Below are 22,454 nucleotides of genomic sequence, written 5' to 3'. Positions count from 1 at the left end.
GAGCTGCAACAAATGCTACTGAGTGTGACGTCCATGTAAACGTTAGCCAAAAAAAATGTACAGCTTCTCTGGCGTAATCAAGATAGTCCCGATTAACACACGATAAACGCTACAGGATAGTAGTTTTTTTTATAACGACAAACGTTCGTTTATAAGCCAAAAGGCAGAACTAATAACACATTCAAAGTATTTCCTGCAAAGGATAATCATGCTAGGGCTAGCTTAAAGTTAGTAAAGCATGCTAGCTCAATAAGGAAGCGCGTTCAATAAGAAATACCAAACTGTTTCACAAACTTCATTCAAGCACATTTTTATCTTAAAACATGTTGGTTCTCAGCCGAGAGCAGAAACATAAACACGCCTAGAAGTAGTTCACGGAGTTCAACAGAAGCAGACCATTTGCTTGTTTACTTACGCAATGCTTCGCTGCATGTTGTCTCTCAGAAATTCTTTCACTTGAACTTCACGATGAACAAAAACTACAAGTTAAGGTGTGGACAAACCCTAAATCCACACAAAAACACACAAACTCCCGCGCTACAGAATCACAAAACTCACTTGGAATATTCGGCGCCAAAATCACATTTTAATCAAAGATCAACAAAATATGAAGAGGTATTACTCCTCCACATACACATTATTCAGATTTTTCGTTGTGTAAATGATCTAATTTAAAGAATTACATTAAATCATCAATAAAACAGGCTCCCATTACTGTAACAGAACAAATTCTTAAATACATCAAATTCGTAAATTTGACAAAAATTATACACTTTGTGCGCGTGTCACACTATCCGACACGGGATTGTTGACACAAAAAGGTCACTAAAATAGTTTATAAAATATTAGCAGCTAAAAAAAAGTATTTTAAAAAAGAGAATACATGTGATGGTGTAGGATACTGAATAATATTGTAGGAAGCAAACATTTATTTTTAAAGTATAAAGAATTTATTTTAAAGAAAGAAAATCAGAGTGAGATGTCTTTTTTTGTTCAGCTTTTCCCGGCAAATGCTCTAAGGAAAAACTTTACCATATAAATTCTTACTGCCCTCTGGTGTCCCGGAGATGTAACTGCATGCAGCAGGCAGAGATGATCAGAGACGATAAAAAGAAATTCCTGCATCATTTATGCAGCTCCTGTCATGTTCACGACATTTAAACAAGGGCGGTGAATTATCAGACAAAATAGTTGGATAGTGTAAGCTGAGTGTGCAGTTTTATTTGGCCCACCCAAACACCCAAACAAGCACACAAATACACAACCTGCCTATGCATGTATGAATAAAATGGAGAATCTTTCAACTGAATAAATAGCTACAAAGATTGTACATTTGCAATCACAAACACAGAAGAAGAAGAATAAAAAAAAACATAAGTTTGAAAGATGTCCAGTTCCATAACTCCTTCTTATTCTTTCTCCTTTTCCACTCTCTGATCTTCCCTCTGATTTTCCGTCAGCTTATCTGCTCCAGACAGGCCCTGCTGGATGTGGGGGCTCACGTCCCACCCTGTAGCGCCCCTCGGAGGCCACAAGTTAGCAATAAAGTTCGATTCCCGTGGCTCATCCCGGCTGACCCCTGGGCGCGCAGACGAGGAGATGAAGGGAAACGTGCCGTGGAGGGCTCGAGGAGCTGCGATCGGTTTGGGAAGGGGGCACGGGAGTAAGAAGGGGTGAGGCAGAGGCTGGACAGCTGTAAGAGGGCAGAATGGGGGGGAAAAAATCAATAGCTCAAAGGGCAATTGTTCATTGCACCCCTAAAAGAAGCTGCCAGCTACCACAGAGGTGTCAGGGGGAGGCAGAGACGATAATTATGTTGAATCTCTTTTTTCACAAAGCAGATCAAAAAATAGCTCAGTCAGAGTAAAATAAGTGATTCTTAAGGCAACAACTGACACAGGAAGTGTTTTAATGGATAATTGATTAAAAAATTAGAAAACAAAGATAGATTTCCTACGTTTATGCTCAGCCTTTAAAATTCTTGAAAAGTCCAGTTTATTTTGAGTTGATTTAAAGTCATAGAAACGTCATAAAACAGGTCTCTATTCTCCCTTCTGCTATTCATCTTGACGACACAGTCAGCTGGTGATTTAAATGTATTCTAATCAAAGAAAGACAACAGTAACGTCTGTAGTTTCAGGTTATTTTAGTCTTTCGTATCACTTCTTGCCACCGCTCTTCTGTTTTAGTATGAATAACATTTAGTTATAGAAGCAGAAACCAAAAGAAAACATTGTACTTTCCATATGTATGGGCGGTTCTGAACCACAAACAAGGCAGAAAAGTGACACAAATGTGAATAAGTACCACTTTGAAACTCAATTATTTCTTACTGCATTGACAACAGCTTCCCTGTCAGTCCAGCTTCCACATTTATGATATTTCTGGTGAACATAAAGGGCTCTATGTGCACAGATTTAGGCTAAACAGAATCCCATAAATGCACAGCATCTCCTTCTTCTTAATGATTAAAAACCTGTTTAATGTAAGGAATTTAAAGAGGCAGCACTCACACTGGCAAACATGTAAAACCTGTTTTTTATGGACATTCATAATATTTGTCAAAGTTGGAGGATGTTTTAACTTCTCTTTGCTAGTCTACACATTTCCAAGCTTTTCTCAAAATGATCACAGTCAATATTTTTTGCATCAATTACAGTTAGGATCTAGAAATGAGGAAATTAATACGAATACGAGTCCAAATCCTTTTGCTCCAGATTCTTGACTACAAAAAAACATGATTTAGGACAAAAAAACAAAACTCCTCAAACTTCACTGTAATTTTATGTTTAATTTTAAGGATGTAGTTTTGAAATTCAATAAAGCTAGACTAGCAGTCATTGTTATTGATTTGGAGACAAAAAATCAGATTTATGTTCTCATAACAAGTGTTAGTTTTAGATTTTATAAGGATTTATTAAGGTTTGGCCAACTTGTACGAAGATAGTTTTTCCATTTTGTTTTTAAAATGAGTCATTTCAAATTATTACACTGTTATTAAAATGAACAACAAATAATAAAAACTCAACACACCCCATTGGTTTACACATAACAAGATAAATATAATTTATTTTCTGTATTATTTTAATTTGAAAACGACATTTTACCAGTGTACATGTTTGGATTACTATGAAAGAAAAGTATCCAAATATAATAAATGCTGCATTTGTGAACTGGACTGATGCTTTTGAAACGTCATTCAAAGACATTTCTTCCTATTAATTCAAGAAAACTGTACATTTTCAATCATTTTTGACACAAGAGAGAGAGACACAAGAGATTGGACTTTTTCAGATCAATCACACAACATTCCATCTGCATTGGGTGAAAAATAAAAGTGAAGAATGAATTTAGGTGAACTGCGTTGACTGGAAGCTGTGTCTGCTGCTGGGGGGGGGGGGGGGGGGTAGTCTTACCTCGGTCCTCTGCTGACCCTCCACAGAGAGGAAGGCTGCTCTCAGCCGGGATGAAAGGGAAGGGAAGCAGGGCGCCGTGGACCAGCTGGAGGAGGAAATGAAAAACATTCAGATCCACACACTGATCAGATCCACACACTGTGATCAGATCCACACACTGATCAGATCCACACACTGATCAGATCCACACACTGTGATCAGATCCACACACTGATCAGATCCACACACTGATCAGATCCACACACTGATCAGATCCACACACTGATCAGATCCACACACTGTGATCAGATCCACACACTGTGATCAGATCCACACACTGATCAGATCCACACACTGTGATCAGATCCACACACTGATCAGATCCACACACTGTGATCAGATCCACACACTGATCAGATCCACACACTGTGATCAGATCCACACACTGATCAGATCCACACACTGATCAGATCCACACACTGATCAGATCCACACACTGATCAGATCCACACACTGTGATCAGATCCACACACTGTGATCAGATCCACACACTGTGATCAGATCCACACACTGATCAGATCCACACACTGATCAGATCCACACACTGTGATCAGATCCACACACTGTGATCAGATCCACACACTGTGATCAGATCCACACACTGATCAGATCCACACACTGTGATCAGATCCACACACTGATCAGATCCACACACTGTGATCAGATCCACACACTGATCAGATCCACACACTGTGATCAGATCCACACACTGTGATCAGATCCACACACTGATCAGATCCACACACTGATCAGATCCACACACTGATCAGATCCACACACTGATCAGATCCACACACTGTGATCAGATCCACACACTGATCAGATCCACACACTGTGATCAGATCCACACACTGTGATCAGATCCACACACTGATCAGATCCACACACTGTGATCAGATCCACACACTGATCAGATCCACACACTGATCAGATCCACACACTGTGATCAGATCCACACACTGATCAGATCCACACACTGTGATCAGATCCACACACTGATCAGATCCACACACTGATCAGATCCACACACTGTGATCAGATCCACACACTGATCAGATCCACACACTGATCAGATCCACACACTGATCAGATCCACACACTGATCAGATCCACACACTGTGATCAGATGCACACACTGATCAGATCCACACACTGATCAGATCCACACACTGTGATCAGATCCACACACTGTGATCAGATCCACACACTGATCAGATCCACACACTGTGATCAGATCCACACACTGATCAGATCCTGGAACTGTCCGGTAAAGCTCTGAGGACGTCTGATGCCTTCAATGTCAGCAAAAAAAAACTGGCTCTAAATGTCAAGCATATGATGGAGACATGAGGAAAATGCACAGAAACAACATTCTGAAAGAAACGCTGCTCTCTAAAAGGGATTTAAACCACTGCAGAACTGTTGAGAAGAGAAGTTAAAGAATGAAAAAAAGTATGATGGGTTACAAAATATTCATTTAAAATGTGAGCAGAAAAAAATCTCTTTCAGCTGAGAATGCTGAGCGACTCACTGCTTTGTGAAATTCTGTGTCTATTTTAAGGTACAGTTTCAAAATAATGTTTCTCAGGGTGTTGACGCTCAACGGCTTGTTGTCAATCTGTTGTGTGACTTTTTTTATTTGATCAAAACAGCCAGAGATGCTGGATAAATGCTGAGCGCCGATGCCAGCGTTGAATAGCCGTCGCTTTCAAGCTGATGGCCAGCACAGAAACTCCTTACTGCCTTCTGTTGAAATCTAAACGACCTCAGAATTATTTCTGAAAAGTCTGTTTACAACAGCTCAGGTTTAAAGGAAAGAACACAAGCAGGAAGCTGAACGCTGGAACTTCCTGTTTGAGCATCTTAGGACGTCCTGAGGTTGAAGTCTGCTTCAGATTTAGAAAAATCTTCTTTGAAGTGAAGGATGCACGTCCCTCAGGCAAAGAGGACGGACCTGCCGGGACTCTGTGGCTCTCGCTGGGTTCTGGTCAGTAAGAAACTGGACCAAACGCTTCTTTTAGTGTTAACGGTTGCTGACCCCTGACCTCTGCCTTACACAATGTCTGGGTGTCATCCGTGACAGCGCCCACATAAATAGCATCAGACGCTCCGCCTACTTTCACGTTCTTAATATCCACCATCTCCGTCACCCACCACTCCACTAGCCCGGTTACCTCCTGCCCCCCACCCCCCGCTCCACTGCCCCCCCTGTGCTCAGCCCGGTGACCACAGACATCATTTGCTTACGCGGAGCAGCCGGCTGGTTCTGTGTTGCGCTCCAAAGCCTCATCTGGAGCGCCACACCATCTATGAGTGACATAACAGCCAGGGCAGTCATGACCCACAATCGTATAAACCGTTTACCTGCACCACGATCGGATCAACAATCGGCATAACCGAACTATCTCAATCGGAAGGAAACTTTGATCTAAAGGGGTGTGATCAGGGCAGATTATTCTGAACGGCGTGTTTACATGACGCATTTTTATTCTGATCACTTTTGTCCATGTAACTGCAGCTCCTGAGTGTCCTATTGATGTTACTAAAATGTCTCATTGACATTAAGATGTAGAGTCATAGAGTTGTTTTCTGTGCTGGATGATGGTCGTCAAGTCAGACAAATTTATCTGCAGTCAGAGAGGAAGTTTGGTCGTTTCAAACTCAGATGTGAGACTTGGTTTTTGAAAAGTCTCTACCCTTCCTTCAGCATCTGAAACCCTTTCAAGAGAAGTGAGAAAGCATGGAGGTGACCTGATGGAAGAGCGGTGCCGGGTATCCTGGGTAGTTGACTAGGATGAGTTTGCTGAAGTTGAACCTGTAGGTGAACCTTTTCCCTTTAGTCTTGTGCAGGATGCGTTTGTTGTAGTAATACCTGCAAGGAGAAGCTCAATGTTGACCACTTCCTGTTTGGCGTGCGCTGCATCTGTGCACCTGCTCCTGGTTGGTACCTGAGGGCCCGGCTGAGTTTGTCATAGTTCATATGCGGTTTGCCTTTCCTCTCCCCCCACAACCTGGCCAGCTTCTCGGGGTCCCTGATCACAAACTCCCCCCATTCCCCTCCCCAGCCGATGGCGCCGCCCTCACCGCGACCGAGCAGCTCCAGCAGGAAGTGCCACAGCTGCACCTGCCTGGAGCCGGGGGACCAGGCGGGTTTGTAGGCCCAGTCTGGAAACAGCACTGCTGGGGGAGGAGAACAGGTCGTGAACCCAAAGGCCTTCAGGGAAAAACATTTGGCTGCAAGTAGCTTTTTATGTCACTAGATGTTACTGTAGAGCTCTTTTGTTCAAGTAAAACAACAAAACAATCCCAACAGTTACACAACACGGACTCACAAAGGCATGACAGGAAATGTCACACATGGCAGACATGACAGAATGTAACTTTTCTTGTGTGTTTTTTACTTTCAACAGTTGTGCGTGGCTGTGGTGTTGCACTGCTTTTGTGTGTGAGTAACTATAAACACAGTCAGTTTTCCTGTGAGACAAAGTTTAAAAAAGGAGAATGGAGGGAATATTGAGTTTTCAGGGAATGATGATATTTTTGGAGAAATCTGGACAACAATCTGATTTAGACTTTCCAAAGAATTCCCAAACCAAAGATGCTGATCACAGATGAATCCTGCCTGGCTTCAGCTCAGACTGAACAATGGGAACTCAAACTCCTGCAGGTTTCTCTGCTGTTTTGGAGTTTTTAAAACGATTCTCAATGTGTTCATTTTACATGTAGGTTTTTTCCGTTAAGAGCGAGGGTCCCCCCCTAACAGGCCACCAGCCTGTTGCAGGGCCACACATCCACACACACCCAAAACACACACACACATGCACACACACACACACGCACACATACACACTCAGCTGGGGACCGTTTAGAGAACTCTATGGAAACCCACACGTGCACAGAGAGAACATGCAAACTCCACATGGAAGGGTCTCAGCTGGGATTTGAACCAGGGCGAAACCGCTGCACCACCGTGCCGCCCGTTAAGAAGCCCTTCAGCTGAATCCACGGTCAAAGTAAATGTGAGCAGATCTGAACCCTTTTAGGATTATTGCTCATTACATTTTTTATTATTACATTTAAACTCTTAGGTATAAATTATATTTTATTATGTTTTTAAAACAGAATGAATGAGGCACTGACCAGTGAGCATTTTAAATGTTAATGCACGTGTGACAATAATACAGTGATAATACACCTATTCTATTCAATTCTATTCAATTCTATTCAATTCTATACAATTCTACTCAATTCTATTCAATTCTATTCAATTCTATTCAATTCAATTCAATTCAATTCTATTCTATTCTATTCTATTCTATTCTATTCTATTCTATTCTATTCTATTCTATTCTATTCTTCACATCAGCAACAATCGTTACTATGTTTAAGCAAAAATGACAATAAAACCCTAAAAAAATAAAAATAAAAAAACGTTTTCTAAATGTTTGTCATCAAATCTGAAATCTGAAGTGAAACAATCATTACAAAACTCAATTTACTGTCTAAAAATCTTGTTTTGTTTCCATACTATAATATATTATCATAGATGGATAGACTTTTTATTAATCCTGAAGGAAATTTCCAGTGGCCAGCTGCCAACACCTAAATAACACAAACATTTGAAAAACAACTGAAAACACAATAAACCAGTGACGTGCAGTCAGGAGAGGCAGGTGAGGCTGTGCCTCACCTGTCATTATGGGAAGAAAAGAGAAAAAATAAATTCAATTATTATATTTAATCAGTAATTTGTGCTCTGCAGTCATTTTCCATTTAAATTTACCATTTTTGGGGGTTTTTCTTTTCAAAATTGCTGAATTTCCGCATTTGCCGTTCAGATACTAAGAAGTGACGTGCGATGAGGCACCAGCCCGCTGAGTCTCACCTTGGATTGCGCAATACCTATGCAGTCAGACGGTACTGCTGTCTCTCTGTATGTCGGTTCAATCACTTGTACTATATGAGCTGAGTTTACATAATTTAGGAGATGTATATGATGTACAGTGTTTGTTTTTATAAATAACTGTATGTGAGGGACGTGTTTCTTGTGCTGAGCGCTAAACGCCGGCGAAAAAGCCGCTGGGTGAGGCCAGCAGTTCTCGTGCCTCATGTTAGGGGGCGCCGGTGAGCCCTGAGATTATGACGCTAAAAAACATCAGAATAAGTGACAGCAAGCGGCAAGTCATTTTCTTCAGAAGGAGCGGCGTATGGACTTTATTTACAAGTAAAGGTAAGACGATAATAACGTTTGTGCTTTTTCTATGCTGCAGTTTGTATATGAAAAAAAAAACACGTTGAAATTATATTTTAAACAAAACACGTTAACTGTTGTCAATCAAATGGTGAATAAGTTACTCAGTATGGTTCATATGTTTGTAAATCTGACTGATGACGTCAGTGCCTCACCAGCCATTAACCTCACCGCATGTCACTGCAATAAATTGAATAAAAGATAGAAGCAAATAAGAACATTTATCTAAAATCAAGTTTCCCAGAACTTCAGTCTAATCCAAAAATAAAGTAAAAGCTCTTAACTCAGAGTTTTGTGCAGTCTGATGGCTCGTGGGCCAAAAGACTCTCTAAGTCTGTGGTGGGGCAGCGTCAGGATAAAAGTCACTGAAGGCCTCATGCAGAGGGGGGGTCACATTGTCCATGATTGTTCAGCTCCTCCTCCACTGAGGCCAGCTTCAGTCCTCCTGATGGTCAGGTTTCTCTGGCTTGTACCAGCACACCACCGCGTCCAGCAGAACCCTTTCAATGACTGTTTGATGAAACACACCGAGGAGCTCGGTGGAGACGGGAAAAGATGCCAGCCTCCATCCTTTTTGTGGAGCAGGGTGGTGTTCTCATTCCAAACACCACTGCCAGGTCTTTAGAAGACGTGACCGTCTCCACCAGCTCACCGTCTGTGCACGTTGGCTGGCAGAGGGGGGGTCGTCTTCTGGTCCAGAGTTAGTTCTTTGGTTTTGTAGCTGGTTCTTGAGTCTGTCTGTCTATGTAGTATTTTTTGGTTTAGTATTTCTTTGACCTCAGGTTCATGTTCTTCTTTTTTTAAATAATCTTTTCTACGTTTTTATGGATTAAATGAACCAAAAGCGAGTGTTGGTCCTCCAACTGTCCTGCCTGTGGAAATCATTACTGCAGCTCATCTGAACGTAAAACTAGCTTTGATATTATTATATAATTAGCTCCTGCAAACATGTTAAAGAAATCATTTGAATTGAATACAGGAGTCATGTGATGCATAACAATTCTAAAACAGTAATACTGTAAAGTGAGGAATGACTTGAATTTCAATAACACTTTGTAATGTATCACAGTTCAGCACAACGCTGTTTTTTATGATTTCTCCTATATAAATCTGTGAAATGAAAATCATGATTGTACTGAATTACTCATAAATGTATTAAATGATAAAAAATCCTAAAATGATGTTCAATATTTTCAAAGAAAGATGTTTGATTTTCACGACGTTTTGGACAAACTTTACACACTCTAAATGAATATTTTTTTGTAAAAATATAGAGCAGAAATGCTGCAAGGAAATGTTCGTCAAAATGACAAGAAGCAACTAAACCATCTTCCTAAAAGACAGGAAGTGAAATTAAACAGAAAGTTAGAGGCTTTGAGAGAATAAAAGGGAACCGTAACGAAACATCTAAAAAACCATAAAGACAAACAAAATGACCGGATGATTGCAATAAACCTTTTTTGTTTTTTCCGGAAGAACAAAAATATGTTTTTGTATCACATAACCAAGTTAAGTCAAAAGTAAAAAAGTACTATTAGCTCCCAAAAAGTTATAAATAATGGATTAGATTTCTCTGTGCTTTTCCAGACGTTCACAATTCTTACATCGTCCATTCACTCCTCATTCATACTTGGTGATGGTAGCTACTGATGTACCACAGCTGTCCTGGGGCAGACTGACAGAGGTGTGGCTGCCAGTTGGCGCCTACGGCCCCTCTGACCATCACCAGGATCATTCACACACATTCACACACCAGTGGAGCCACACTGGAGGCAGGGAGGGTGGGGTGTCTTGCCCAAGGACTCAACGACAGTTGACTGGGGGGAGTGGGGATTGAACCACCGACCCTTCAATCATTGGACGACCTGCTCAACCGCCTGGGCCACTGCCGCCCAATATATTTAATTTATTTATTAATATATGTTTATGTTTAAAAAATAAATAAATAAATTATTTAGTTTATTTATTTTGGAATAACAACAAAATTGAAAAAATGAGACGTTAAAGCTTTATGTCACACATCCTTTGTGTTTATAAAGGATTAAGGAAAAGCAAAACTTCCTTTAGCCTGAAAATCCTATCACTTTGACTAATCAAGTTTAATTGACCTTTGACCTTATAGTCATCTCTGTACTGCTTCCATCATCCACATCACCTTCCACGTTCTTCGTCTTTTCGACTTGAAAACAGAACAGAAAGCTGTGACGCAAACATGATCAGACTTTTCTTTTTGTCGTCTTTCATGTTTTTCCTTTTAATGAAACACTTCACGGTTAGTTTAATCAAAAAAATGACTAATACTTGCAAACTTCCATTTGTAAAAATTAGTGACCAAAATGACGTTTAACGTTTCGCCAAACTTTTACCCAAGAAGGTTTTGTCTTTTTCCGTGCTGAAACTGCAGACCTGAGCTGTAAAGTAGGAGTTTGTTTGCTCCTGAACGAGCCCACATGGACCGGTGATTATCCACCAAGGCATCCAGACTGCACTGCGGTTATGACGGCTCGGATTTTTACTATTCATTCTCTGTCGTCACTGCCGATAAACGCAGATTTTTACAGAGACACGGAAGCTCTCCCACTCAAAAGCATCATCTTACTTCTGCTCCAGCAAGGGGATGGAAAGTGTCCGGGTGGAGAGCTGCAGCTACACTGCATCTGCCGCAGAGCAAAACAAAAACAGTCAAATGAGAAAAAGGATTTCCATCTGCACGTTCATGCGGGGGGAGAAGGAGAACAGTAAGCAGGTCATGAGGTGTTAAATTAGCTGCAGTGCATGGATGTACCAGACGGCAGCCGCCTCCCTCCATCATCATCTTCACAGAATCCCTGAAGAGCAGCAGTGGAGCGAAAATAAAATGTTGATGAAGACTTTTTATTGGTTATGTCATCTAACGACATTTGACTGTAAAGAGGATTGAAAAAGTCTCATTTTTCTGCAGCCTTTCAAGCATCTTCCTCTCCGGTGAAAAACTAAAAACTCAACTCCTCACCGTCATGTTTCCTTGTTATTTTAAGGAATCAAAGACAAAATGTACATTTTTAAAGCATAAAAAACTTTTACACTTTCAAATCTGAAGTATTTTGATTAACAAAATCAGGATTTGTCTAATAGTTGGGCTTCTCACCTCAGTGTTTATGCATCATTCTGGGTTTGACAGTTATAAAGCGGGCCTTGCGGGAACAGAGGGCTCAGAATTTCATATTAAAGCTTTTTATTTGCATAAGTTTAGGCTTTAAAAAACTAACATCTTGTCAGATCAATGAGGCGGTTGTGCACAGCTCAATAATTAATAATTAAATGTGAATTATGAATGATAATGCTAACTAAAAAATAAATCTGAGGACAAATGTTAGGTGAAAAAGTACCTGGTAAAAGACACAAATGTCTTTCCTCCATATTTGTGTGAGTTGAAAAAAAACCTCCCATTATTGTTCAGTCATGAATTCATTTGTGGGAACGTAATCACCATCTTAATTGCACATTTAAAAGCAATGTTTAAGGGGAAAAGACTCCAATTTAGACCATTTAGTCACAGATTTGCAATCAAATCTCTCAATTTAAATTCAGAATGAATCCGGTTGTTAAATGTTTTATCATTCTGTATTTGTTCTTGTGTGCAGCTGATCTCTGCAGGTGATTTACTGACCGACAACGAGACATGAAACCTATCGCCTTTTTATTTTAAAAGGCTTTCTTTAACGATTTTGAGGGGAAAAACTGCATGCTCAAAACAAAAGCCATTTTATTTTTACGATAAAGTCTGTTTTCACATGATGGGGAAAAGTTCTAAATAATAACTGCAAAGTGCTAAAACACGCAGATGGAATTCCACAGTCCCTTTGTGTGAACTAACCCTAAAAGCAAGTGCAAAGCGTGGACTTTTTTCCTTTCCTAACCATTTCCTCCTTAAATAACCAGGTGAACAGAGCAGAGCTGTGAAAATCCTCCAACTGATATTCTTACCTTGACTGAAGAAGAAGAGGATGAGCCTTCGTCAGAAGACCAACAATGATGACTTTGTCCTCCGGCCAACTTCAGGTCTGGGAGGACTGAAGGATGGATGGGCCGAATCTTAAACCCTCTATCTCATCTGCCCCCCTCCCCCCCGCCATCACCACCACCACACACACACACACACACACACACACACGCACACACACGCACCCACACACACACACACACACACACACACACACACACACACAAATACCCTTTGCCCCCCTTCGGCTCTCCTTCTCTCTCAAAAGCCTGGGAATTAAAGGACCAGATACAAAAAGCGTGAGTGTTTTTTTGTGAAGACACTAAAAAACATGAAAAAGAAAAAAAAAACAAGTTAAAAAAACAAAATTTTCTCCAGAAAAAACAAAAAACGCTTCTTTGGAAACAGAAATTCAAACAAAACTCAGAAAATAAACAAGGAAACTTTAACAGATATCTAAGGCTTTTAAAGAAAATTCTTTCTTTATCGAGGAATTATCAAATGATCCCTGAGGCCCCATATGCATGATTGTTTTTTGATAAATTATCCAAGAGTTTTAACATTAAAATCAAGTATTTTATTAACAATTCAGATCATTTATCCTAACAGACCCAGCCGACTTATTTAATACACAAATGTAGCTGTCCTAACTCTGTTTAGCTGATAAATTGATCATTTTGGGTTTCAATAAAACAAGAACAGCTGATTTTACTGCAGGTGAAGCAGCACTGAAACAAGGTTTGATGAAGGAAAGAATGCTTCCTCCCTGTTAGATTAAACTCTGCAGTGAACTCCGGAGCGCACAAGTCACTGTCCTGCAGCGGCTTTACCTGCAGCGCCGCTGACTTTGGTCAAGGTCATCAGGACGCCCCAGCGTCTGCTGCAGGAGGAGGGAGGGGGGACATGTTTTGGTTAGGTGAATATCCTACCAGTGCTCCCCCCGGCCTCCACACGGCATCTGTGTTCTGTGAGGAGAAGCATCGCAGAGTCCAGCTCTGGAGACGCAGACCGGCACCAGTTCAGAACCGTCTCTGTTGGGAAAGAAAATGGAACAAAAAGAGGAAACAACTCAAACTAAAACAGTCATCAACAAAACTTTTTCATCCAATTATTAAAAATATATATTTTTGCCATTTTGATTTACTCAGATAAACTTTCAAAATATTTAAACAAAAACTTGGTTAACAAGAAAAGCAAAATGTTGATGTTAGTTTGTAAAGTTGATTCTAAATATGAGGAAAAATGTTCAAGCTTTTCTCATGAATTTAGCAGAAAATGTTCATAAATTACGTATCATTGCTTTTAGCTTTCAATTACACAATTATGACAAAAGAAACGTTTTAAAAATATAAATATTATTAAACCAGGCAGAGTGAAATGTGCCTTTTTACCTTTGATTCTTTCAAATCTGATTCTGAAACAGCTTTATCTGTCATGGTCACATTGGAAAAAGAACAAGTAGCTCTTTGATGTCAAATAAAAAATTTAAATGAGAGCTGACAAAGAAGCCATTCAGGTTGTTCTTGAACTAATATTACAGAAATAATTACTATTGGGTATACTTTATCATGCCTGAAAATCAGTTCAATGGCAGTAAATGGCAAAGAAAAGGTGTTTTTATTTGCATTTTGATAGATAAATGCGAGAAAACAGCTTGACACTTGTACATAAAAAAGAAATGAGCAGGTTTCTTTACTGCAGAAAGTAGATGTATTAATGTGATGTGACCTGAAAAACCAAAACATGAAAGCATTTGCTCTACGCACAGTAAGTTTCTCATTCTAAAAGAAAAAATGCATTCACAACGGGAGTCCAAACGTCTGCGTTTTCCAATTGAATTAGGCAAGAAGCATGAAATAAATTAATCCCACATTACTTAACCCAAACAAAGTGTTGGGCTGCTGCTGGATTATCCATGATTTAGTTTGGCCCTGCAGCTGAGAAGAGATGTAAAGAGAAGCTCTCATCAGCAATCCACTTAGGCTTCTTATGATGCACATGTATCTCCATGCATTCCCCGCACAAACACACTCACACACTTATCGCCCCTCAGATGTGGTAACTGACACCGGAGGCTTTTAATTCCAGTGTAAATACAAATACTCTCCCAGACAGTTATCAATTATGCATGCCGCTAATTGAGTTAAATGTTCTGCTTTTAGCAGCCCAGGGACCTTGAGTCACAAAGAGAGCCTGAAACCAAATACACAAAAACGCACACTCATGTGCACATATATATATTTGTGAAGATATTACTAAAATGCTTCTCTGACTGGAACTTCAAAAGAGCAGAGCAGGCATGAAGACAGAGGTGACATGAACGAGCGATGAGTTTCCGTTAGTTTAAGTCAGCTGTGTTAGAGTTGGGGCAATTGTTGTTTCAAACCACCACATGTTGCAGCAACATTTTTAAAGACCCACTCTGATAAACTTTTGTGCCAGGTGGATCAGAATAGGGCAGAGCAGGGAGTTCGTGGCCCCACCTGCGAATTTCCAACGTCACAAATACCGTAAACTCAATTTCAAGCGGCATTTTTTTCTTCTGCTCCTGATTCACAATGATTTGAATGAAAAAAATACCCAGAAGGGAAATTTTAAGCTTAATTTTCTTAATAAATGTCTTCCATCCTCAAAAAATACGACAAGAACTTGTTTCCAACACCCAAAACACAATTTTCATCTGAGTGGGTCTTAGAATTTCTGATAAATATCTAAATTGATTTGAGTTTCAACATAAATCTATGGATGTAAAAATGTGTGCATATGATTATATATACAGTATATCTATATATATATATTCAGACCTATGCAGACCAGCAGTGGGGGCAGAGCGTCACCTTGGTATATCCCATATTTGATGGATACTTGTGGAGGCGACTGTGCCGTTGACTTCAAGGGTGGTTAGAGTCCTGTTGATGTTGTAGATCAGTGTTTTTCAACCAGTGTGCTGTGGGAGATGGTCAGGTGTGCTGTGGGAAATTACCCTCATTAACTGATCTAAAAACATTTACCCTCTCCAGGATATCAGCTCTGTGTTCATCCAAACATAAAACACAGAGTTGATAATAATATGAAAGATCGTAAAGTACTTCTTTGTGTTTATTTGATTCTATTAAAGGCATTGTGATAAGACTGATGGTACCGCGATTTAGCTGCAACCAAAGCTGTTTTAAGAAAAGTCCCGCCCCTTCAACTGTCTCCACCAATCATTCTTGGAGGCTTAGTCACACGTCATCAGTCTGACCAATCAGAAGTGGTTAAAGTCGTCACTTCCTTGTCCTGATTTAGCTCGTAAAGTCTCTCAGTTCCAACAAATATACCAGCTAAAGCTCGTCTTTAGCGGTGTAGCTTTCCACAAAATCCGGTGTCAGACCGTGGAACAAGTGAACAAAACAATGAAGCTCAGAGAAGAGAGTCTCTTTGCGTTCGGCGGCTGATTACACTACATCGCCCATGATGCATTGGTTTAAAGTGACAGCGTCTCAGCGCTTAATGAGTCTTCCTTTGACGTCTTGAAACCACAACGAACACACATCAAACAGTTTTTAAATCTCTTAACTTAAATTTTATTTCATCTTTTAGAAAAAACAGCTGCAGCTTCCAGCTTTTTCTGCCACAATTATCACAAACATGTATGAGATTGCAGAGGGGCTGTAGATCAATACAGACTAGGAGTTTCTCCTTTTTTTTTAACTTTTGGATGCTGGTGTGCCGCAGGATTTTTGACAAGGTTAAAGTGTGCCGTGGCTCTAAAAAGGTTGAAAAACACTGTTGCAGAGTTCCAAGCATTCAGTGATCCAAGTGTGTGGCATTGAGTCAAAGGCTTTCTTATTTTGGGTGTGACCATATAAATAACACCTTTAACTTCACTTTTCCTTTTTTTTCTGGAATTACATTGTATTTCTTACAGTGTGCAAACACTGAAGTTCCCTTTGTCTCGTAAAGGGCAGCTGCAGATCAGCGATCGTGTGCTGTTGATGGTCTGAGTCCCAGCTTTTTTAACTTACATGTTAGTTTTTTTCTTTGCAAATAAATGAATACCCAGAGAGCTAAAGTTTTGAGAAGCATAAAATCCCTAAAAGGATTTAGGACATAAATATAATGATAAATTAGTATTATCCTGGTATCTCCAACCTCAGCCTCCTTAACCCAACATCATCACTTAGCCTTTAAGTTCTTGCAGACTTTTTAGCAATCACGACTTTTCAAAATAGTCTTTCTTTGTCTTTGACTCTGAAACGGTTACTGAAATGAAAGGACACAATTGTTCTTGACCCGTTTTGACGTAATGGTTTTTAATTTAAATGTATTTCACCTTAATGCTTTAAATTTGGGTTTTTGAGCCGTCAAACTTTTAACCTCTGTTGAAAAAGCTTCATGTTTTGTTCCCGTTCTTCATCAGCTGACCCTGTTCTGTAAACCTGTTTAACGCCGGCGCTGAAGTGAAGGATGAGCCTGCAAACCCACACTTCCATGGCAACCGGGCCAATTGTATCCGATGATGAAGAATGCGTGCCATACCGCTGAAAGCTCTGCTGTGTCTCCCGCCTTTGACGGTTTGATGAGGCGAGGCCTGGTGAAAGTATCTTTTTTTTAAAGAAAAAAACAAAAAAAAGCTTCACTCTGGCCTGAGCACAGAAAATAAAATTGGTCTCAATAGTAACCAAAGAGGGACTAGAGAGAAAAGAGGTAAACAATAAACAGGGTTGATGCTTAAACGCATATTAAAACACACACACACACACACACAGCAAAGGAAGAGGCTTTGAGGTATGAATAAAAGCTGACAGTTTGGAAATTGAGCTCTGGATCTGATAAAGCCGCACCGGCAGCATCCAGAACCAAATGACAGAAAGAGATATTCAAAGAAAGGGCTGAACATCAAACTGAGCATCTTGTCACAGCAGCATTACTGTAAAGTTGTAATGTAAAAACAGAGATGTAAAGAGGAAAAAACGTCTCCGCCTCACATCTCTGCATGTGATATTAACCTCGTCCATCAGCAGCTGAAGATGAGCAGGAAGGAACAGAACAAATATCATGATGAAGGAATTCAGCCCGGGTCTAATAAGACCTCGCATCCTCACAGGGGCAATTTAGGTAACGGCTCACAAAAACAGGGCCTTGTTTTCCTCAGAGGGGGGCCATCCTTTCCCTTTCCTCCTCCACCTCAGCCATGGCCTTATGTCTGATCTGTGTGTTTGCGTGTGGACTGAGGATGAGGAGGATGAGAGACTGGAAGATGGTGAAGTAGAGGGGTTGGGGGGTTAGTCTAAATTTGATCCAGGCTAAAAGGACTGTTTGTTTTACAGCTGATGACCCCAGAGTTTAATCTGGCGCTTAGCCGCCTGCTCAATCTCTTCTTTTTCATCTCCTTGCATCCTCTCATCCTCCCGCCTCGCCCTTTCAGTCGCCTCATCCCCCTGTGGCCGGTCAGCCCCCCTGTGCACACCTCTCCCTCCATCCTGTCCTTCGTCTCTCCTCATCTTCTTCGCTGCGGCTCCAGCAGCAGCAGCAGTCTGAGATTGATTTAACTGGATGTGTTGTGTGGAAAATGATGGGGTTACATCATATTTAGGGGGGATGTGAGTGCATGGGGGGAAGAAGAGATGATTCCAAGAACTGAAATCTGCCCATGAACACACCATGTTTCTGTCTGTTCAAAACGCACACACACGTGTTTAAACGACATTTATCTGAGGTTCTGGAGAACAATAGAGAGAGTGTGTGTTTAACAGGATGATGAGGCTGCAGTAGATGAAGGTCATGCTTTGAGTCTTACGGGTCAAATCCTGTTAAAAGTAAGAAGGATGAAGGTTTTAGCGACTTTTTTGCTGTTGCTGCATTCACAGACAATTCGAAAGTGGAGCTCTGCTGTGTCTGTGCAGTTCACTCGGGTCACTTGTTGATTTCAGAAAACACAAATGCAAAAAATAAAAACAGGAGATGAAAGTGGAGCGTTATTCTTTCCCATCTGAGAGTCAGCATGGCTCCGATTTTCTTTAAGTCCACAGAAGCTCGGTTTTACCGTCAGTAGATTTTGTTGACCTTGTCTAAAGGCTCTCTGAGAATAGCTAATTGGACATTTCCTGGAATTAACTGTCAGCTAAGATGCAGCTGCGTTACCCGGAAGTTTAAAAGAGTAGTTTGACATTAAAATACAGCAGAGTCAATGTTATATTTAAGAGAACATCCAGAAATGTTCCACAGTGGTCCACAAAAAGTTAATTTCCATTCAAAAAATGAGACTTTCAGGTTACAGGAACATTTTGAACAAATCTACTGCAGAAGAAAACAATTATTTATTTTAACATTCTTAAATTAACCAAGAATGAGTAACAACCAGTTTTTCATTTATCGCAGCCAAAACGTCTGGACTTGCAAAGATGAGGAGAATAAAGATGATTTTATCCTGAAAATAAGCAGTTGTTTCCTTCTTAGTAATCCTTGCTGCTCCAGGAGGAACATATTTGACCAGTGTCCACTACAGATAAGATACTCCAAGCTTATAAGTAATTAAAAAAAGGAATAGTAGAACCACAGAATGTCTGGAATACCAAAAGAAGAGCCAAAATAAAAACCTATTAGAACAGAATTTACTGCAGGTGGTTTGATTTGAATTATTTGTTTATTTCAAGCATTAAATGTAAAAGAATAAAATAACAAAAATTAAAACGTTCAAATATGGCAAAGCTAGTTTATCAAGTCATAAATTGATAGGAAAATAAAAATAAATAAACCAAGATGAAAGAAGATGATGCCATCTTTTAGAAAGGATAACTACTCTTCATCATAGACGTTATACATGCACTTCACACACAAGCCGCATTTATCTGCAATATGGTGTGAAATTCAGTGAAAAGATCAGGAAATTGGGTTTTTGATGTGCGTTTCTGATGCAAAAAGAAGCAGCTAATTTAGCATTTGAAAGTTCAAATCAAAAGGCGTTAAACAGAGAAAAAACAATCTTCATCAGGCCTCCTTTCTCACATACTAAAATAAAGTGTATTTATTTGCGTTGGTGTGTATTTTCTCCTCCCATGCTCAGAGTCTGGTGTAATGCAGAGTCCTGTGCGACTGCGTCAGAGCTGTGACAGGAGTGTGATTTCCCCTGATAACTCTTGTGCCTCGTCTGAAGCGTTTGCTGCTGTGTTCTTCGGGACTGTGTGTCCAAGCGTTGAATGTGTGCTGCTCCATGTAGGCAGCTCTGCAGCTCTGAGCCTTGATCTGCCGAGGCCGGTTCCAAAGATTTTAGCTGGTCTTCCTTCACGGTCAGAGCTCGGCATCAGTTCATACGATAAGTTCTTCTAAAAAATGGTTTTGCCGAGAGCTCCACGGCCCAGAGGTCCAGAGCAGAGAAGGCCCGGCTCTCAGATCATCTCAAGCTCAAGAGGTTGGCCTGATTACAAATCAAGTCTAAAGATTTTGTGAAAAATTACTTTGTTTCAAATAGGAAACACCACAGACACGGGGTGTACTCTGCTTTAAATTGGTTACATGTTTTCTTAATTCTTTATTCATAATTTTTTTAATGGTATTTGTGTAAATGTATGTGTGAAAATCATTAAATGTGTGCAGCATTATGAGGGGCACTGGAAGGATAAAAATGAACCCAAAAATCTTAAAGTGCTGTTTAAAAGGAGGCAGAGGCTCACATGAACTATAACCGACAGATTTTCAGTTCACAGGCTCTGTGCTTCTCATTTCAGGTTCCAATGTTGTAAAATCATTCCTGTGTGTTATTTTTAAATTAAAATTACGCTACTTTTAAAAAACAAAAAAAAAACATGTGCGGTTTTCTAGCAGTTATTTAGAAATTCACCTCTGATTTGTGAGCAGGGCCGTAGGTGCAGAGTAAGTCCACCTCCACCTCCCATCATCCTTTTGTCTACACTCTCCCACTAGCTTACTGTCCCTCACGCCCCCATCCTAACATTACCAGTGGAGCAAAAAGGGCGAGCAATACCTGAGCTGTCCAGCCGTACAGTTTTGATACAGATTCCAGCTCAGACGGCAAAAACAAACATGGATCTGTTTGTCTGCCAGATGCATCAGGATGGAGCAGAACGGGGAGTTTGTGGCTCTGCATCACAAATACAGGCCATGCCCATTTTTTCATAACCATTTGAATTAAGAAATACTCAGAAATCCAATGTTATGCTGACTTTTCTTTACATATGTTTTCCATCATCAGAAAAATACTACTACATGTTAAAATCACCAAAAAACATCTTTAAGATATTCTTTGAGGTATTCTGGGTTTGATTTTGCCCTTCAAGAACATTTTCTTCTGCATTATAAGCTCAATGTTGAGTTAAAGTCCAATCTGGCTGATAAATATGTAAGCAAAATGCTGGATTCTGTTTGATCTTTCATTTAGTTTTAAGTCTTAAAGACAGCCAGTCTTCTTAGATTTTGTATTTTCACACAAATCAAACCCCATCTTGTTTTTCTTGATCTTATTTAAATTGGATATCAGGGATATTTTTTCCTCCCTGGTGCAATGTCTGACTTTAAAACCCACCAGGGTACTAATGTTATATCACATACTGTCAAAATTGTCTATAAAGTGACATTTCATCTTAAAAGTGGAACTCTTCTGCAGTGATTCAAGCCAAACGGCGCCACAGCAGCTGCAGAGGACAAACTCAGAGCAGCAGCGACCGTCATGACACAAGTTCGGAAGGAACGACATGACAATAACTTTACACAAGATGAGATTTCCTCTCTCCTGCCTGCCTAATGCCATTATTTGAGTGCCGTGTCAGCTGAATTGTTGCTGAAGTATCTCACAAGAGAAAACAATCAAGACAGCAGAAACGGCTCCCGTTCCCTGAGGAGGAAAAGCAGGATAATATCATGAATGAAAAATTATGTCAATAAAATTATAGCAGAATGCCTTCAAGGACTGGTGGGGGGGGGGGGGGGGGGGTGAATCCATGTGTTAAAGTGAGTGTGTTGATGCAGTGTGAAGGGAAAGGTTCAGGAATCGGTTTCTTTTGTCCCCCCCCCCCCCCATGCCTCCCTGGTCTGAGCGGCTCTCCGGGGATCTGTGGTTTCTGAAAGGTTCCTCAATGTCCTTAATCCCTCCATCTCTTTGTGTCCAGGCAAAAAATATATCCGCATGAAACTTTAGAGGCTGAAAGCAGCCAAACAGCAGGAAAACAAGCTTCTTTCAGGCACTTAAGGGGAAGGAAAAAACAGATGACAGACAGGCCTGATCGGCTTCTGCTGTGGAAGAAAAAAACTTTACATTTTTGCTTCAAGAATATGATTTCTACAGGTTAAGGAGGAAAGAGGAATAGTTTTCTTTACACTACTCAGTGAGTTAGGGATATTGTTTTTTACATGAGTGCTTTTCCGTATTTAATCTGAATTTGAATGAAACAATAAAATCCTAATAATGAACAAGGAGCAGGGGCGTAGCTACAGGGGAGCAAGAGGGGGCAGGTGCCCCACAGCAAAAAGCTCCCCCCCCCCACTTGCCCCCCAATTTTTTAGTCAATACTGGTATCATAATAATAGAACATTTTGAAAAAGGAAATTTTGATCCTTCCATTTGTAATGACCTCCCACTATTGTTTTCATTTACCCCCTTCCAAAGTAATCTGCCCCCCTCCCACCATCAACCAAATGTTCTAGATGCGCCACTGATGAAATTTTTTTTTTTTTTATCAGTTTGATACTTATTAACCTAAAAATAACAAAGATACCCAGAATCCCCAAAAACAAGCATTGATCCTGACAATAGTGAGTATTTCTACCA

The 22,454-nt window shown here is 40.3% G+C and overlaps 2 protein-coding genes across 2 annotated transcripts in view; both read right to left on the bottom strand.

Moving 5' to 3' along the window:
• Positions 1-587, bottom strand: part of lig1 (DNA ligase 1) — a 74,382-nt gene extending 73,795 nt beyond the window's left edge. The window contains exon 1 of the mRNA XM_023964901.1: positions 416-587. Within this exon, the coding sequence (XP_023820669.1) occupies positions 416-432 (17 nt within the window). The 5' untranslated portion in view covers positions 433-587. The remainder of the gene's footprint in view (positions 1-415) is intronic.
• Positions 567-6,823, bottom strand: LOC101167236 (ETS domain-containing transcription factor ERF-like). Its single transcript, XM_023964893.1, has 5 exons — positions 6,788-6,823; positions 6,404-6,699; positions 6,207-6,327; positions 3,417-3,501; positions 567-1,693 (listed from the first exon to the last, which is right to left on the bottom strand). Exons 1-5 carry the CDS (start codon positions 6,821-6,823, stop codon positions 1,410-1,412), a joined length of 822 nt encoding a protein of 273 aa, XP_023820661.1. The 3' UTR covers positions 567-1,409.
• Between the last annotated feature and the right edge of the window lie 15,631 nt (positions 6,824-22,454).

The sequence above is a fragment of the Oryzias latipes genome, chromosome 17, assembly GCF_002234675.1.
Source record: "Oryzias latipes chromosome 17, ASM223467v1".
NCBI lineage: Eukaryota > Metazoa > Chordata > Actinopteri > Beloniformes > Adrianichthyidae > Oryzias > Oryzias latipes.
Note: the sequence above shows the minus strand (reverse complement) of the source record. Positions and strands in the feature narration are given on the sequence as shown.

What these genes read in the sequence shown, in the direction of transcription:
- LOC101167236 (XM_023964893.1), bottom strand. Translation starts at nt 6,823, where the DNA reads ATGTCTGCCATGTGTGACATTTCCTGTCATGCCTTT. An exon ending in ACATTTCCTGTCATGCCTTT is followed by an intron (nt 6,700 to 6,787) that starts GTGAGTCCGTGT and finishes TGACATAAAAAG; the next exon opens with CTACTTGCAGCCAAATGTTT. An exon ending in AAACTCAGCCGGGCCCTCAG is followed by an intron (nt 6,328 to 6,403) that starts GTACCAACCAGG and finishes TTCTCCTTGCAG; the next exon opens with GTATTACTACAACAAACGCA.